The sequence below is a fragment of the Glandiceps talaboti genome, chromosome 9, assembly GCF_964340395.1.
Source record: "Glandiceps talaboti chromosome 9, keGlaTala1.1, whole genome shotgun sequence".
Classification (NCBI taxonomy): domain Eukaryota; kingdom Metazoa; phylum Hemichordata; class Enteropneusta; family Spengelidae; genus Glandiceps; species Glandiceps talaboti.
This window is the reverse complement of record NC_135557.1, coordinates 10,211,932-10,232,197: the sequence shown is the minus strand read 5'-3', so window position 1 is coordinate 10,232,197 and position 20,266 is coordinate 10,211,932. Positions and strand designations below refer to the sequence as shown.

The 20,266-nt window shown below is 35.5% G+C and overlaps 1 protein-coding gene and 2 non-coding genes across 4 annotated transcripts; all 3 read left to right on the top strand.

Moving 5' to 3' along the window:
• Positions 1–2,692: 2,692 nt before the first annotated feature.
• Positions 2,693–19,774, top strand: LOC144440202 (indolethylamine N-methyltransferase-like). Of its 2 annotated transcripts, XM_078129505.1 has the most exons (5): positions 2,706–2,750; positions 16,557–16,741; positions 17,571–17,778; positions 18,451–18,700; positions 19,577–19,774. In XM_078129505.1, the coding sequence occupies exons 2-5, from the start codon at positions 16,585–16,587 to the stop codon at positions 19,613–19,615; spliced, it is 654 nt and encodes a 217-aa protein (XP_077985631.1). In that variant the 5' UTR covers positions 2,706–2,750; positions 16,557–16,584; the 3' UTR covers positions 19,616–19,774. The 2 variants fall into 2 exon arrangements, with proteins under 2 accessions (XP_077985629.1, XP_077985631.1); XM_078129503.1 differs by lacking the exons at positions 16,557–16,741; positions 17,571–17,778; positions 18,451–18,700; positions 19,577–19,774 and adding exons at positions 4,800–4,922; positions 8,774–8,981; positions 9,679–10,499 and having other exon boundaries at positions 2,693–2,750.
• On the top strand, positions 11,106–11,187 carry Trnas-gcu (transfer RNA serine (anticodon GCU)). The gene has a single exon. It is a non-coding gene; the product is annotated as a tRNA-Ser (tRNA).
• Positions 19,702–19,783, top strand: Trnas-gcu (transfer RNA serine (anticodon GCU)). Its single transcript has one exon. It is a non-coding gene; the product is annotated as a tRNA-Ser (tRNA).
• Positions 19,784–20,266: the final 483 nt, after the last annotated feature.

Sequence of the window (20,266 nt, the reverse complement as noted above, 5' to 3'; positions counted from 1 at the left end):
TTTTGCTATTTTTTGTATTGGTAGTATTCTCTTTTCTGATGCATATTTAACCAGATGATATAAACAAAAATTATAACAGTTTTACCAGTTGTAGCGCCATGACTCTACCTGGACCATTAACCTTTTTACTATTAGAACAGCAATAGAGGAAGTAGTCCAGGCTGAAAAAATGCATTTTGACTTGTACAGTTTTAGAATCTAACCTAAACTGTACAGTAAGAGTAATATGCGTGGTTCGTATGGTTATGGATGTAAACCTGCTAGATACAGGATGAATATGCAGATTTGCGTCTAGGCATTCGACTGGACACTAGATGTGAAGTGTGACGGAGTGATACTTATTGTTGAGTTGTTTAATGAATTATCGATGACAAATTTGTATTTTATTCTTGATATAGCTGATTTGAACTATACATTAATTATATTGTAACTGAATAAATCAATTCCATTGGATAAATAAATATGTGTATTATTTTGTATTTCAATTCTTCATTCAACTGATTTGAACCTATATTATATGGTAATTGAATACATTAATTTCATTGAATAATTGATAACGTTTATTGTTTTTTTTTGTATCTGACCTTAAGATAGATAGTTTAGCTGTTATTGAATGACTTTCCAAGTATAGTACTTTTAAATTAGTGCACTCATTATTTTCTATCTTTTTGTATTTCCTGATTTCTGAGTTGAATGTTACAATTTACTGATTTCTAGTTATTGGGATACATGGGGACTTAACCTATGATTTTGAATGTCTTGATTGGTGAGTTGAGACTTCAGAGCAATAGTGGAATCTAGATTGAATGTATAGAGTTTTACATGGAAATTTCCAGAGTTTACTACAACTATTAAGTATTTCATTGAGATGTTACATATTGAATTGAGATTGTGAGACCACTGTATCCTATGTCGACCAAATTCAGAAATCATTGGAAGTTGAGTGAATTAGACTTCAGAATTGATTGTATTTAACTGAAGTATTTGAATTGAATTACTTACATACTTGGTATAAGTCATGAAATTCATCAAAGCATACTGCCAAATTGATATTCATCTAAGATTAGAATCAATTGATGACACATACACATTGGTTTATTTAGTTGTTTGATGTATGTAGTTGTATGTATTTAGTAGTTTTGTACGTATTCGTATTGTTAGTGTAATTATAGATGTGAGCATTGAAAACCCTGAGACTTTGTGTGGTGTCGTTTCTTCCTAACTGTACACTCAGAACCTGTATCTAAACAAAGCCAGTTACGATAACTCAGGCCCCAATATAAATTACTATATGCACCTGTTACTTGTTTACATAGCTGGGTAACAGGAAATTGGTTGTACATATACTTCAAGATCACGTGCAATTGATTGAACTAAAGACTGGTATCAAGATGTAACTTTAATATAAAAGATCCAATGACGTAATGTATTATATTTTAAAATGATGTTGAAGAAATCCATACGACGCACTCAAGTAGACTAGAAAAACCTTATTTAGTGGTATAGAAAATATGGTAGTACTGATATTAAGATTATACGAGAAGTTTAATCGAAGTTTTTAAGAAAGTATTTTCACTTAAGTAAAAGGTTTATAAACTCTGTTTGTACCAATGAAAGTAGAAAACCTTCTTAGTTATATTATATATGTTATTGTTTTAAACATGACGATATACATTCATGATCTACATTTCTCAGTGATTTCACACTGCCTTACATTGTTGAACCGAAAAGAGCAAATTGCTTTTCCACGTTAGGTTAACAAATTTGAAAGATGCTGTTATTCATTTTTAAAATTTTAACTTAGTGACAATATTGTATTCCAAATAAATGGTGTGCATTATGACGTATGTTGCTAGTCTTACTGGATGGTGGGGATGATTCTATTTCGATTGTGTGTCTTAATAGGTTGACCCTTCAGCATCCACGTGCCACTCCAGTGCCATTTGTCTGAAGTCTGAAGTTTTGAACGAATGTAATGATAATAAACATTTAACTGTTGACATGTGATCCACATTATTTTGATGCCAGTCATAAAAGTATGATGACCTTATTGCATGGCAAATAATAATAGCTGTAGGGACACGATCACATTTCAGACTGAAAGAAAAATACCAATTCGCCGCCATACAAACTATTCGGACTGACGAGTTATGTACTACACTTTCGAAAGTCCAATGCTGTACTACAAACAGACCAGAAATTCTTTTATAAATTGCATATTAATGAACATAATTTATCATGGTATTTTTTACCTCCCATAAGGTCCGTCCGTCTGTCTGTCTGTCTGTCTGTCTGTCTGTCTGTCTGTCTGTCTGTCTGTCTGTCTGTCTGTCTGTCTGTCTGTCTGTCTGTCTCTGTCTGTCTGTCCGTGTGTGTGTCTGTGTCATCATTTTCTAAAAATTCTGAAATTTGGAATATAATCCTTAGGGTAATGGCTAGACCTGATTTGGTTTTGAGCCACATCGTTTATGTTTAATTAGATAAATTTGCATATTAATGAAATCAACTAATTAAGCAATATCTTAAGACTGCATACTTCAATTTCAATAAAAATTAGTATATTCATCAAACATAAGAAAATACATTTGTCCTATAAAATTTGTTAAGACAATATGAATTAATATAATTACACTATATCAATTTGAGTAAACTCGGAAGGCTGCCCTCAGCGGTCGGTCTCCGTCAATGCTGTAGGTTTTATGATATGGCGTCTAGTCTGCAGTTCGAGCAGACCAAATCCGAAACCTTTAGTGAGTATACAAATACTATATATTTTTTAGATCTTCCCTTTGGCTCTAGTGTCTACATTTACATTTACGAACTTCAATTCCGTGAGAGAATGCAATGAAGACAAATGCGTATGCATGAACCATGCATATAACTTATACGTGTAATGGCAAGATGGCGTCCATAACGCGATCATGTCGATTGTATATATTGTAGCGTTTGCTGTGATTTTTGGGCTTCTTCTTCTGTGTTTGTAACATTGAATTCGACGTGAACCAAATCCTACAATTCCTACAATGTAAACGCAAATAGAAGTGATTCAGATCTGAATTGCAAAGGTGGGTGACCTTTTGGCACTTGGTTATATTTAGATCTGTATTGCTTAAATACAAACCAAGGTACACACTCTTTAACGAAACGAGGAGTAGTGTATCCTTACGGGAGGAATTCAGTTTACATCTGGTTATGAATTGTGGTGATGGTTTATTTGACATGTTTAGTTTTGTACAATACATTGAATACATAATGACTTCAGGTTTCATTAGACGAACTCGTCGAATTGATGCAAACACAAGTACAGAAGACGTTTCTTTGTGTTATAGTCAGCGTCTACACACCTTTTTGAAAACAGGTTCTGGGTCACAACTAGGAGAGTTTACACCACAATAGATTTCCTATAAACAACACAGAACAGATGCTGACCCCAATTATTTATGACCCCTCTGTCTGAGTTGGATATCATACGTGCGTGGTCACCTAACAGCGTTACTCATCAATATAGAGCCCCTTTAAAGTTACCGTTCACCGGCACAGAAACCATAGGAGATTGCATTTACAGTATAAATAGATGCGAAAGATAGCAATTTCTTGCTACATTTTGTCTATTATAAAATAAACCATTTTAACATACTGCAACTATACACAGACACGCGGGCGTCGATGTTTTGGAGCCTGTCATGATATGTTGTATGCAATGTGTCACATTATTAGCGCATATATATATATGGGTATATATATATATTCATATCTGAGTGTCTAGTTCAGGTAGTCATGTTTTCCGTTGTTTTCCATATATTTTCCGTTGTTTTCCATATGGTCTATGTGTTATTAGATTCTTCTCATTACGTATCATCAGATGTACAGCCATTACAGATAGGGAGAAAAGTTTTATATTGCCTTTTTATGCTGATGTCAGTTTCCACAACCACTATTTATCGCGAGACTTCACACAATACTCTCGATTTTATCATTTTTTTCTTAGAATTCGTAAAAATATTTAGGGTCGGTGGGAAAAACTAGATGCGTTGGGTAATCGGAACCAAACCAGTGTTAAGCCCAATCATGTGCAACTTGATATAAATAATTAGGAACAACATGAGCAAAATAATTTTTGTAGCCTAAATAACGACATCAAGAATGTCTAGATCTATTCTTGAAATGATAACTAATTGCAACTTACACAATGGTATTCCCAGGGAACATGATATGTATTAACAAAAGAATTTCTCTACGAAAATGTACACCACTTATTCAATGCACCTAAAGATATGAAACTATATATTCGATTAAATATAAGAAGTTTATTTTAAGACAAATGGAGATTATACAACAGGCAGTTTACGAATCTCGCTAAATATATCGTTTAGGAAGTGAATTTTCATGGTTCTCAAACACGACCAGTTTACCAAACTCTAAAAACTAAAGCCAGATAAAAATACATCCATATACATGTATATTCTTAAGTCAGCATATCAACACAGTTTATGCACTTTTTTCTCCACAACACCCCGATGGCATACTACAGTTTAAATCGAACCAGTACACACTTGGGACAATTATGGGCTATCTGCATCTACATCACATACCGATTGTGTATACAGTGATGGCAGTCATCGTCCGGGCATTCGAATTACTCCCCTTCATTTGCAATTGTTAATGTAGTTTGGCTATGATTGGACCATTGCAGGGATAGTCGATACAGCTCTGCAAAAGTCCGTCTGCTATTGTTCTTTTCCTCGGCGCTAGCCGGATTGTGGAGTTCTTTGACATGGCAACAACTCTATATTCATCAGGTGATGATTACGACAAGCATTTTGATGCAGACAGTTACCTTAAGGACCAATATAGCTCACCCGATGGTGATCGTGAAGTTAACCGATTCATCTATGAAAGCTTACACCACATATTCAATGAAGGTGAGTTGTTTTGGAACATAATTACTGGTGTCGGTTATAAGTATGCTTTCATTCAGCCTACAATATAATTATCTACACTCATTTAATTACTGTGGCAGACGTAAACATGTAAATGACAACATGCAAAAGGTGATACTATTTTCTTCATCATGTTTATTTTGCCATAAAAATAAAGGACAGTGGGTGTTATGATAGTATAAAATAGCTCTGACACGAGAAATTGCGTGAAAAAATGAGCCACTATAGGCTCAGCCACAGAGCACCCATGGACGTACTTCTCACTTGCATATGGATATGACAGATTTTGGACATCGTGACGTCACTTCAGGAACACAATCGTTCTCTTCAGTTTATCTTTAAATGGAAAACCATTATGACCGACGTTGAATCTTCGTCAGATACCTCAGAGTAGAGCAATACACTCCAACATTAACATGTGATTATGTGATTTAGCCATATTAGAACTAACCGCTAACAGTAACCATACTTCCTCTGGAAGTGAATGAGCGAGGAAGATGGTGGTCAACAACAAAGACTGAATGACACTGCTTTGTAATTTTTTTCGCTGTAAATTTCACATAAAAATGCAGTCATGGCTAGTACACTTTATATATAATGTTATGTCTGTGTTTAAATATCCACCATGCAAGTTTAGTGCTTTGCCTTGCTGTCTTGTACGGCAGCATGGACCATCCAGCGTATTGTTTACGTCCTAGTGAAGCCGTATTGTTTACATAAAGTGAAGGCTGTTATAAGCGTCCTTGGTTGACATAACTATTCAATGGGTTGAAAACAGCTCCCACAGACAATAACATGACTTTGCATTTTTTTATTGCATGTGTATGCATTTGTCAGTGTGAATTGTAGGTGACAATAACGTTAGATGTAACATATGACATTTTTTGTACTTTTGTCCGCGGATTTTGTGAATCTCGTTTGATAGGTATACTCCTTACTGAATTGAAGCGCGAACTTGCACTTTTTGTGAATCTAGTATCGAACCTTGACTAGTCTAGATCAAAGATCGTATACATGTAAACACATACTATCGCGTGTTGTCAACTGACACTACTTGAGTGACACTAGATAACATGTCACTGAAATTTAGAAATTGTATATTCTAATTCCGAATTATTGAATTCTAATCGGAACGAAAATTATCTAATATTTTCATAACCCTCTAAAATACAGAGATCAGATGAGAAAAGCTTCACGAGAAGACAACACAACGCAACGAGTTCCCCATAATTCTGTCAAGTTTTTCAGACATAGCACGTGTCGTCCCACAATATGTTAATTCTATGACCATTCAAAATTTTCTCAAAAGTAGACCAAAAATTAAATTCGTCGAAGTAGAAAGTTTTGTTGGTTAACTACCCCTCTTGAAAACTATGTACGCAGTTAAGCGAAGAACAGGTGATATTAAGTAGCAAGTATTTTTTGCGACTTTTCTTGCCAATGCGCATAATATTTAGAGGTATAAACGCAATTTCATTTATTTTATGGCACAATAAACATAACAATGAAAAAAAAAATTATCAACCTTTGCATGTACACTTTAGTTCTACTTACATGTTGATATATAGCTTAAGGCCTTTCCTACTGTATTATTTAGAGAGTTTTTCATTAAAAAGTGGCCATATGAATGACAATTTGTTATTCAATTTTTAGTGATAAAACAACTTTACTCTATGTTTCTACTTGAACAAATGATGTAACACAACATATGCATGTGTACCAAGTTATTGTTTGTAACTCAATAAATTGTAAGAAAAAATTGAAATTTTTTAAAAATGTTATTGTACTTACAATAACAACATTGCCCCTCACGTTCTTAGCTATTATTATTTTATCGAATTAAGCAATGACCCCCGCCGACAAAGGCGGGTATACACGAGATTTTGGTACAATTCGCAACATTTAGCACGAGCCGAATGGCGAGTGCTATATGGAGCGAATTGTACCAAATTCGAGTGTATACCCGCCTTCGGCGGGGTTATTGCTATTATATTATATCAAAATATGTGTATATTTCTTCTTAATGTGATTCTGTGGTTATTTATATGCCTGAAAAGGCGAATTCGCCCGTACAGAAAAAGATCGTCGGAAATAGATCGTCGGGAACGAGCATATTTTGATGAATGGATACGTTCATGTCGCCCACACACACACACTGCATGAACACAAACCATACACTGTATTGTATTGCAAAACGCGTTGAAAACTAGCAACAAAGAAAACGGGACAAGAGGTCAAAGAAAGTAACAATTTTGTTTGGATATTTACATAAGAACAATACAATCTTGTACACTGCTAAACATAGATGTCTCGGCGTTGAATCAGTTGAATCGGAGAAAGCTCGAGACAGTAAATCAGAGACGCGACGTTACACAGTCTACTTTAATTGAACATTGACTGAACCTGAAAATGTACAGTTTTGAAATAACCCTGACGCACTTGACTGATGGTTAAAAGTTAAATTGGTGTTGCTTGATTCAACGAGAGCAGGACGCTGAGACGGCTCGTTGCATGTACTATTCATATGCTAGTTTAGGGGCCCATTTTACCACTGCCAGCCATGGTAAAATGGGATTTTACCACAGTTATTATCCAATCAGAATGGCACATAGTAGCATGATATAATATAATATAATTACAAATATGGACTTTGTTGATGTTGGTTCACATATTATTAAGTCGGTAAAAACTGGTATTTAAGATGTTTATATAGATTTAACAATCCAAATAAATACCCATTTGTCACCCATATGGCAACTTTAAATCCCCATTCTTATTTCTGTCTAGAAAACAACGTCGAATGTTGAATTATCTTAATTTTCACACTTAAATTGCATTACAAACCTTGACTTAAAAAAGAAATGTTTCACATTTTGAAATTGGTAAAAGAACATAGTGGAGTTGTTTTATGAGTTTAAAAATAAAATAAAAAATACCCCCTTTATCATCCATTTGGTTAGTTTAAATTCCCATTTTTAGAAAACTATTTTGAAATGTTAGAATTGATCATATAGATTTAGTTTTATGAAATTCCACTTTCTATATGTTTTTTAGTAATAAATTACAGCAATGTTTAAATATAATATATATCACGTCCCAGCGTGTATCTTCTTGTCTATGTATGTCTATGTAGTAATAATAACATGCCAGATATAATTTTATGAATATTAATGCATACCGTACCCGAGATCACTTGCATGGATACGCGCGCATACTATTGGTATTTTCACTGCAGTACATACAATACTGAAAACATCATTACAAGCAGACGATATGCAAATTAGGGGTCAATCGTTCATTGTGATCGTATATGCGCCATTTTGGAAGTGTGTTGTTTCGGATAAAAATAGTTACTTGCTAAGTTGCAGTGCTGCTGTGTTCTCTATAATATCGCAGATAACAGTACAAATACCCTGAGTACGACACACTTGCACCCGTGCATCATTGATTTCTGTCTAATAGTCTTCATAATATCTACAACAACCTGATATTATTTTCAATATTTTTTTTATTTGTTCAGCCTCATCACTACGAGTAACTACGAGTTACAGTGCAGGGTATTGTTGACTGGCTGTGTTTGATGCAACAGCACAGAATCCAATAATAATAAGAAAGACTTTTGTTCAAAATAGACTCTGATGTCTTACAAATATGTTAATCTAGTTGGGAAGTGGGCAAGAGATATTACTTGTATGTGCCAACAGTCAAATAACAGTTCATACGGGTCATCCACATTGAAAGACGACTGTTCTACTTGAAGTGGTACACCAAATGGTTTGAATGTTTTGGTTTTGAATATTTCAACACTATTATTTTTACCTCTTAATCCTTAGAGGGCGTTTCTGGAGATCGTCTGATTGACATAGGCACAGGACCTTGTATCTATTCCTTCATTTCATCGTGTACCAAATTCAAGGAGATAATCGCTACTGATTATGTCGAAGGTAATAGAAATGCTCTGAAGCGATGGCTAAATAATGAACCTGGTTGTTTCGATTGGAAGTGGTTTATTGAGCGAGTGTGTCAACTTGAAGGCCACAGGTAAACTTTTCTGAGAGTCATATATAGACAGACAGACAGACAGACAGACAGACAGACAAGAGACTTCGGACAAACATAAAATTATCTATGAATATATGCATCGTTATCTCGTGACTCCCATCCATCCATAGACATACATACATCCATCCATCCATCCATATACATCCATCCATCCATCCATCCATATATACATACATACATCCCTCCCTTCCTCCCTACATACATACATACATACATACATACGTCGAACGTTGCAAACGAATGTGCAAAGCGTGATCAACACCCCTGAGAATTAAATACAATTTCCATCATTCTGTAGCTCTTCTCGCGCTAATGATGTGTTGAATTTAGTGTGAGCATGTATCATGCCTCAAGCATGTTCAACGCACTGGAACAAAAAAAAAATGTGGATTTTATAGAAGTTGTTTATGTCATGACATAGGGCAGCAAAATTAGTTCTACTATGCTCAGAACGTTGGCAATTGCAATAATTTTCAAAATATTCAATATAATTATGTGTGTGTATAATTATACTTCCCAAATACTGTTCTTCTTCAGGCTGAAAAAGGATTATGACCTCAAAGTTTTGGCAACACTCGTCCTTAGGTCACTCGTATTGTCCTTTGCTGAACTAAAACAAAACTACCATGAATGATCTCTGATTATTGTGCATTTTCGTCTACAATTTACTCCCCAGGAACATTGAAGAACGAGAGCAGAAAATTCGTGAAACAGTCAAAGATGTGATATATTGTGACGTACACCGACCAAACCCAATTGGCACCGGACCAGTAATGGAACAGTATGATTGTGTCATCACATGTTTTTGTCTTGAATGTGCCGCCAGTTCAAAGGAGGAATACATCACGTGTCTGAAAAACGTGGCGTCTCTTTTGAAATCTGGTGGTACGTTCGTACAGAGTGTAGCACCTATGAGATTTTACTTGGTGGGTGATAAGCGCTTTTCTGCTTTTTTCGCCGACGAAGAGTTTATAAAATCTGCCTTGGAGCAAGTAGGATTCGTTGATGTGAAATGTAGTTTTCGAAAACGTGATGTCCATGGTGCGGCAAAATCTAGGTTAGATGCTGAGTACACGACGATCAACATTGCTAAAAAGAAATAGCTGGGTTGTATTAATGAAATGGTCGTTAAAATGGCGTATGCTCAGTTTATAAACTTTCAAGTGAAAATGCTTACATAAACCTCGATTACATGATTCTAGTATAATGTAAATGTCAATGAATGTCTTCTATGACATCACAATTGTCTTCTGTCATTGTTCGAACAATTGATTGTATATTAGGAATTTCGCCGACACTTCCTTACATATAAAAATCTCACCATCCGATCGTTCATACGTTACACCTTTATACCTAGTTCATTTTTAGTTCGGATTAATGCAAGTTTTTTTAGTGCTGATTAAGCTGTGTTTCCATAAAGAAAAGTGTGGCTACTTTTTGATATGTAGCACGATGCTACCAATCGTATGTACTCACATTGTGTAACACACTTTTGAATTCTAGTGAGGAATAATAAAATATTGAAATAAAGGAATGACCAAACATATAATATACTATTTTGTGTGTGTTGAATGTGATACCTTCTTTGCTTAGTGGTATACTATCTTCATAGATAAACGTTTCATTCATTCATTCATTCATTCATTCATTCATTCATTATTTTCATAATAGAAAATGGATAGTTAATAGTAGTCCTTGGTGATCATTTAAAAATTAAAAGAAATACAACCATATGGTATTTTAATTTTTACATTACAAAAATGTTATCATTTGTTTCATTCCTCAAGAAGAGGTGCACTAAAAATATATACCTGTGATCTTTGTCATTTATTTTCATCCGTGTCTACGTCATTGATTTTGCGGTGCCCGAAATATGAGTCAAAACGTTGTAAATCGCCATTGGTTCTACCGATTTCCGATTTTTAATAAATGTTGCTTGATGAAGTACAAATATATCATTTCCACTATTTTTCTTCCTTCAGCCGCAAAATATTCATGTCCAAAGGATCTTTCGCTAATAAAATACAAATGCCCATATGAAAGAACAAATGCGTTCGAAAATTATATGTTGAGCTTTTAAAATACGAAATCCCAACCGTACCGGACGAGGTGGCCGAGTGGTTAAGGCGATGGACTGCTAATCCATTGTGCTCTGCACGCGTGGGTTCGAATCCCATCCTCGTCGCCATTCTTTTAGCAAATAGAAAAAAAAAATCATTATCATAGACATATGGGGCAAACTTATTTTAGATTACGGTCAATAAACATGACTATAAACGTTTGGATGACACTCTACTTCACATCACCCCTGTATTGGTGTTTGAAATACATACTTTTCAACTGATGTTATGTTTTCATCATTCGACATATCATCATGATGTCAATCTGATTAAAATCCGATGTAGATGTCGGCTAATTGCCTAGGAGGCGATCAGGATAAAAACGTAAATATGTACCACGAAGGTCAATTCAGGCAAAATAACGAAGGTAAAATAGCAATGAACGATTAGCCGACATCTACATCGGATTTTAATCAGATTGATAATGATGTTATGATGTCGACGATTTCATTCTTCAAGTGCTGATATAAATTATATAGTAGAACTGACCCATAGCTAGCTTTAAACGTCTGTTGTGCCTGTTATTCCAGGGACAGGTTTTAACACGATATTTCTTCCGTTATATAATAGAATTCGACCGCTAAATTAAATATCATGTCACTCCTGGCCATGCAAATTTGTACGGTCTGTTGATATGTTAATTAGTAAAAACCACACTTTTCAACGAAACAAATGTGGGTTTACGATACAACATATCTATCCATCTATCTATCTATCTATCTATCTATCTATCTATCTATCTATCTATCTATCTATTTATCTATTGAGAGAGAGAGAGAGAGAGAGAGAGAGAGAGAGAGAGAGAGAGAGAGAGAAAGAGAGATGTGATATCATCATTATCTGACCTTGTCAAGGTCGTGTATTGTATCGGAAGAACATCAGAGGTCTTGCAGCTAGACTAGTGAACCGTATGATCCTCTCCCCATTACGCATACCGAGTGCATTCGTTGTTATTTGGGTCAGCGCCCAGATAAGTGAAGGGTCTTTTCCGCTGACGTCTTACTCCTGTGAAGGCTAACTTGAAAGCTATCGTTTTTGTGTCGCAAGCCCCTGCTAGATTTCAAGATCATCTTTGATATACAAAGTAAGTACTTGAATGTACTATAGATATCCATTAATACCCTAACTGTGAAGAACAGACCCTGCGAAGTACACGTTATTTGTCAACTTGTAATTCGGCTCAACATAACACCAAACAAATTCGCGATCGGACGTAACAAGGTCAAATGTGCATTCAGCTGATTTTTGACTCGAGTTAGGATCATTGTATCATAACAAGGATTAGAAAAACCCTGAACAGGATCAATAAACAAACACTTTCAACATTTTGCTTTTGTGTGTTCACACATAGCTAGTTTGAATACATTTCTCATTATCAAAGACGCCATCGTGCTATGCATGACACATACACGTTATGAAAAGACTGGATGAACAGCCACCATTGTAATATAAACCACATTCCTTGTTAGTTGTGTAAACGTACCACGCGATCGAAGTTTATACAATGCATGCTCGGAGCGTGACGATCTATCACAGTTGATTTTTCCCATCACGCTCTGAACCCCCTCCAGATATGCTATTGCGTGTGAGGGACGTAATTTCGATTGGCCTTTTGTTTTGTGTGTCTATGTGTCAACCAATGATCAACTATACAACCTGCAAACATGGCTTTGAAAGATAAATTCCTCAGACGATTTACGAGCACTTGAAATTACATTGAAATGTCCATTCTTGTATGTTACAACTCATGTTTGGTTTGGTTTGGGTAGGGGCTGGTAAGGCCGGCAATTATAGGTAGCCGTTACGTCGTAGCTGACATAAGCTATCCTGCTTTTGATAAGGTTTACGGCTCGTAATATTATCACCCACGCATATAATGTTTTTAAATGCACCAATAGCCAAGAACCTTGAAAGCAGACACGCTACCACTTCACTCCTCTTCATTACGTTTTTCATGAGTAGTTTTATTAGCACAACTGAACTGCATGAGTAGTGTTGTAGGCATCGCCCGGCGTCTGTCTGTCTGTCTGTCTGTCTGTCTGTCTGGATGTACATGTGTGTGTGAGTGTGTGTGTGTGTGTGTAAACAACTTAAAATCAAAAACCGCTGAACCGATTGCCATGATATTTGGTGGGTCCATTACTTTGGGTGTCAAGTCAGTAAATTGTTCAACTGAAAATGATCTTATCACCGGTTTGTGATTTGGGTCAAAAATGTGATTTTTGGTCAAAAAACTACTGGGCAGATTGGACTGAAATTTGGGTGAAACATTCTTCAGGGTGTTTATACAAAGAATTATTCATGATATGATGGTCCTATCAGTGATATGCAAATTAGTGCTAAAAATGTGTCTCTTTGCCAAAACTCTATAATTCCAAAACCACTGGGTAGATTGGGCTGAAATTTAATGGGAATGCATTTAGGGATGTATAGACGAAGAAATATTAAGCATACAATGACTCCATGAGTGATATGCAAATAAGCTCTAAAATATTCATTTTTGGTCAAAAACATATCTCAAGAAGTACATGGTCAATGAGTCTGAAACTTGATGAGATGTTTCTGAAAGTGTTATTCTGCAGATTTTCTTCAAACATGTTCACAAAATTGGCCTAGCAACCATGACAACGCCCTGAGCAAGAACCAAATGGTAGAATATTTTGGTTTAGTAACAAAAGCTGGTAGGCAAATGAGTAAACATTTAAAAAATGTATGCAAATATCCCTAGCAACAATGACCATGCCCATAATAACAGCCAAACGGTCACGTATATTGCGAACATCACAATGGGATTAATAGATAATTGAATAAACATTCACAAAATGTACGTAAATTTGCCTAGCAACATGACCACGCCCATAGCAACAACCAAATAATCACGTAAATCACAAAGGTAACAAGAATTGAAAGACAAACGAATAAACATTCAAAAATGTATGCAAATATGCCTAGAAACAAGACCACAGCCAAATGATCACGTATATTGCAAAGATAATATCACGAATTCATACACAGGTTAACAAAAACATTCGAAAATGTATGCAAATACATCTAGCAACATGACAACGCCCATAGTAATAGCCAAATGATAGCATATATCACAAAGATAGCAACATGGTTCGATAGTCAACTGGATTCAGCAAATGAACACCTATTGTTATCATGGACTAGCATATGGATAAACATTTTTTTAAAAAGTGTACAGTTGTGCTACAACGCCATTGGCGGTATTCTTAACATATCGAGAGATTGAACATTGAATGGACTCTCTATTTTCAGTTTTACAAGGATATACTTATAACTATGAAGTCTAGAGCTTATCCGTGACTTTTAATCCTTCTCCACGTCTACTGGAATGAGAAGACACAGTTTAAATTTGTTTTAAGTTTGAATAGTCTAGTACAGTATCGTTACTATTTACACCTCCTCTCACGGTATAGTCAAAGTCGTTACCCTAGAAGTCATGAGATGGATGAGATGCAAAGAAGTTAATGTTTATTGGGGCAGTTATATTATGTCCAAATATTATATATTTGTCAGCACAGGAGGCTACCTATATACTGTTTACGTCTCTATAACAGTTCGGGCTCACTGACCGGCTGGACAATTTTTGTGCTGATGGGAGGGACTTTGACAAGACGATTTAAACGATTTATTGAGTAGCATGCTGATAAGACAAACTTACCATATATGGACATAATAACTGTCCACAATAAACACTAAGTTATTATTGGGTAGAATTTTGTTTGTCACAAAATAAGATGTTAATTTAACAGTAATGGTGACTTTGAGCTCGAACGCTTTTCAGGAATATAACACTGCAGATAGTTTATAAGCTTATTTCCCCTTAGAAAAGTGCTAGAATGCACTGTCATCTGATAGAAAGTATAGCAAAACAGCGTGATTGTTTTCATATGTGTGTTTATTCATTTAAAATCACACATTATAACGAAAGAGTTGCGACGGAAATGAGTTTAAAATAATTACATTGTAGTAATTGAGACACCGGGACCTAGAACCAATTTTCTGACAAAGCATGTGTTATATTTTATTAGTACGTTCTCAGACTAAGAACTGTTTAGTTAGACACATGCATGTACGACTGTAGAATGAAGGAGATAATTCGTCAACTATAGCAGCACAGCCCCATTGTGTTCTGGGATCTGTGGGACTGCACTGATTGTCGTAATATTGAAATGTGTTCAAGTGGCAGGAATATCTCCCAGGCTTAACCTACCTTTTAGCAGTGAAACAAGCTACGTACAATTGTGAGACAGAACGGTCGTGTGTCATACTTATAGTGTTAGTTCGAGTCTTTCAGTCTGAATCAACAAACATAGAAAACATTCTTTTTAAATATTTGATTAGACCTCAGACCAGTCTGATTAGACTGTTGTCATTCGCTTATTTCTGATTTAAAAAAAATAAATCAGACAATATTTTTTTTATTATTATGTTTGACTAGAATATTGTCAGTCGCTTATTGCAATTTTAGAAATGAGCAAATGCGATATTCATTAGAGATGTTTTAAACTGAAGGGGATAAACACTTAGGAGTCATGAATGCTATCTGTTAAATTATGAATAATTTTTCTGCTAACTCCCATGATGCACTGGTCCAAAGCAAAGACACCCTATAAAGGCACAATATTAAGTTGACGTTTTTCTTAAATGGAAAGTAATTGTAGGTAATGTAAAATCATTAAATATCTCTCCACAACCCATAGTTTATGAAAATGTCTTTGTTTCCTGTAGTGGCGTTTCTCTTTAAGCCTGCAATGATATTCAAATCAGGTCACAGTTTGTCGGTAACTATGGGCAACGTGGTTTTAATATAACAGACACAACACTTTTTGTAGCATAAATAACAACATCGAAAAATGTTCCATACTTTAAATGATAACTTGTATTCCAACTCAAACGACGGTATTCCCAATTATTAAGTATTAATAAATTCATCTATGAAAATGTACATCACTTTTTCAGTGAAGGTAAGGTATGCATCTAAAAGACGAATATAGATTATGCAACAGGCAGTTCTTGAATTTCACAACATATGTCGGGAGCAAGTGAATTTTCGTGGCTCTCAAACGTGATCAGTTTATCAAACTCTAAAACCTAAAAACGGATAAAAATTCACCAATGTATACAGTATATTCTTAAATAAGCATATCATCTTTATTTATGCACTTCTGTTTACACAAACACCAAGAGTTTAGATCGAACCAATATGCACTTGGGATAATTCGTGGCTATCTGCATCTACATCACATACTGACTGTGTATACAGTGATGGCAGTCATCGTTAAGGCATCGAATTACTCTCCTTCATTTGCATAATTATGTTAATGGATCTGATTGGCCCATTGCAGGGATAGTTGATACCTCTCTGCAAACGTCCGTCTGCTGATAGCATTATTGATCTTTTCCCCAGCGCTAGCCGGACTGTGGAGTTCTTCGACATGGCAACAACTGTCTATTCTTCAGGTAATGATTACGACAAACATTTTGATCCAGACAGTTATCTCAAACTGTACTATAACTCACCCGATGGTTATCCCCATGATCCAGAAGTTAACAGATTCCTGTATGAAAGCTTACACCACATATTCAATGAAGGTAAGCTGTTTTGGAACATTACTACAGGCGACGGCTATTAGGATATGTATGTGTTTCTTTTATTCAACATACAATGTGTCGACACCCATTTCAGTACTATACGCATTTATGGCAGATGTATACATGTAATCATAATTGTTGTCATTGAATTCATCGTTTAATTGTCATCATACTTAACTTTAAGGCTGTTGGTATTTGCTGATGTATTCTTTAGTTGATTTCTCATTAAAAAGTGGACATATGGATGAGAACTTGGTATTTACTTCTCATTTTTTGTTAATAAAACAACTTTAATATGTTTTTCTGCTTGAAAAAAATAATGAGAAGCTAACAAATCGAAACTCCCATTTAACTCATTTAAAATTGAACAAAATTTAAATTATAAATTGTTTCTTTCCAATATGAAACGGTGGCATTTTATCATTTTTGTCAGCGGACAACAAACTAAGAATAAACCTATGTGAACTCCAACAGAGTTAAAGAGCAGTCGGCCTATTCGTACGCTCGTGCTTCGGGGTCCCACGCTACTTAAAAATCCTTAGTAACTACGGGATGCTCAAACAAAATGTTCGTTCTGAGCAGAGCAACTTGAAACTCTTATATAAAATTACTTTCAAAGTGAATTCTAATGTCTTACAACTGTGCCTATTAAGTGGTTGAGACTTGGGAAGTGGGCACACAATTATTTGCATGTGCCAACAGTCAAAAGGCATTCATACGGGATATCCACATCGAAAGTTGATTACTACATACTTGAAGTGGTGCACAACATGTTTCAAATGTTTTAGATGGAATATCCACATTATTCTTTTTACCTCTTAATCCCTAGAGGGCGTTTCTGGAGATCGTCTGATTGACATTGGCACAGGACCTTGTATGTATTCCTTCATTTCATCATGTACCAAATTCAAGGAGATAATCGCTACTGATTATGTCGAAGCTAATAGAAACGCTCTGAAGCGATGGCTAAATAATGAACCTGGTTGTTTCGATTGGAAACCGTTTATCGAGCGAGTGTGTCAACTTGAAGGCCACAGGTAAACTTAATCACTCACTCACTCACTCACTCACTCACTCACTCACTCACTCACTCACTCACTCACTCACTCACACACAAACACACACACTCACTCACTCACTCACTCACTCACTCACTCACTCACTCACTCACTCACTCACTCACTCACACACACACACACACACACACACACACACACACACACACACACACACACGGTCGAATTGTAGGTATTGATACTAAATCATTGGAAATGTGGCTGAACTGACAAACTATGATCGACACTTTAGAAATATCCCTCCGCAGCTTTTCTCGTGTTTATGATGTGTTTAATTCAGTGTGAGCATGCGTACATGATACCTCACGCATGTTCAATACATTCGATAAAGGTGTGGATTTTATGGACGTTGTTTAACGCCGTGACAAAGTGCGGCAGCACAATTGGTTGTACGATGCTCAGAACGTTTGAAATTGCAGTAATTGTCATAATATTCTATATAATTAAGCATGTGGAGGTATCATTATATAGTTCCCAAATAATGTCGTCACGTCCCTCAGCTAGAACAAAAACCAATGACCGAAGAGTTTTGTCAATACTGGATCACTCCTATTGTCCTTTGCTGAAATAAAACAAAACTATATTGAACGATATATAATTATTGTGCATTTTCGTCTACAATTTACTCCCAAGGAACATCGAAGAACGAGAGCAGAAAATTCGTGAAACAGTCAAAGATGTGATATATTGTGATGTACACCGACCAAACCCAATTGGCACTGGACCAGTAATGGAACAGTATGATTGTGTCACCACGAATCTTTGTCTTGAATGTACCGTCAGTTCAAAGGAAGAATACGTCAAGTGTCTGAAGAACGTGGCGTCTCTTTTGAAGTCTGGTGGTTTGTTCGTACAGACAGGGCAACCTCTGAGATTTTACAAGGTGGGAGATGAGCGCTTTGGTGGTTTTTTTGCCGACGAAGAGTTTATGAAATCTGCTTTGGAGCAAGCAGGATTCGTTGATGTGAAATGTAATTTTAGAAGTCGGGATGTTAGTGCTGTGGAAAAATCTATCTACTATTATGATTATACTATGGTCAACGTAGCTAAAAAGAAATAAATGGGTAACATTATTGAAATGGTCGTTAAAACGGCATAAGTAGAGTTTATAAACTTTCAAGTGGAAATGCTTACATAAACCGTGAATTAAAACTATTCTTAGTATAATGTGATGTTAATGAATGCCTTCTATGACATCACAATTGTCTTCAGGCATTGTGAGAACAGTTGCATATTAGTAATTTCATTGACACTTCATATATATAAAAATCTCACCTTCCGATCGTTCATAACTTACATCTTCATCCATCCATCCATCCATCCATCCATTCATTCATTCATTCATTCATTCATTCATTCATTCATTCATTCATTCATCCATCCATCCATCCATCCATCCATCCATCCATTCATTCATTCATTCATTCATTCATTCATTCATTCATTCATTCATTCATACATTCATTCATTCATTCATTCATTCAAACAACCACCCTCCATATTTTCTTTTGTATGTCGATGAATAATATTGGCATGTAAAATATGTATCGCACAATAATCAAGCCAAGTTATTTAATTTGAACAGAAAATAGATTATATACCCGGACCGTTCTAGGTCACACCCGTGTTTACGTCACTGTTTTTTGCTGTGCCCGAAATATAGTCAAAACGTCTGAAATTGCTATTAGTTCCAATTTTTAATAAATTTAGCTTGATGAGGTACAATTATATCATTCCCCGTTATTTTTTCTTCTTTCAGACGGAAAATACTCATGACCTAAGAACATTGCGCTCATAAAATACAATTACAAATGCCAATACGAAAGAACAACTGTGTTCTCTTCCAAAATCCGAAAATAATATGTTGTGCCCACACATGCACAGGACGAGGTGGCCGAGTGGTTAAGGCGATGGACTGCTAATCCATTGTGCTCTGCACGCGTGGGTTCGAATCCCATCCCCGTCGTCAATACTTTTCGTAAGCAAAAAAAAAATCATTATCACAGACATGTGGGGAAAACAAACTTTAGATAAAGGGCAAGAAAGGACGATACATGACTTTATAACTGTATTGCTGTTCGAAAGACAATATTTCAACTGAGGTTTTTTTTTTCATCATTCAACATATATCATCGTGATACATGCCGACAATTTCATTCTTGAAATGCTGATATAAATTCTACAGTTGAACGTCTGTTTTACCTTATATTCCCGAGACATGTTTTAACATGTTGTTACTTCCAATATGCAGTAGAATTCGACCCCATTTCTAATCTGAATAAATTATAAATGAAATAGTAAAAACCACACTTTTCAAGGAAAGTAGCATGGGTTTACAAAACAACATATCTATTTATCTGTATAATTAATTATCTATCTATCTATCTATCTATCTATCTATCTATCTATCTATCTATCTGTCTGTCTATCTATCTATCTATCTATCTAT

Bases quoted from the DNA above. Each gene is read 5' to 3' on its own strand.
- LOC144440202 (XM_078129503.1), top strand. From the start codon at position 2,705: ATGGCGTCTAGTCTGCAGTTCGAGCAGACCAAATCCGAAACCTTTA. The intron at 2,751-4,799 runs GTGAGTATACAA...TATATTCATCAG, and splicing joins GACCAAATCCGAAACCTTTA to GTGATGATTACGACAAGCAT. The intron at 4,923-8,773 runs GTGAGTTGTTTT...CTTAATCCTTAG, and splicing joins ACACCACATATTCAATGAAG to AGGGCGTTTCTGGAGATCGT.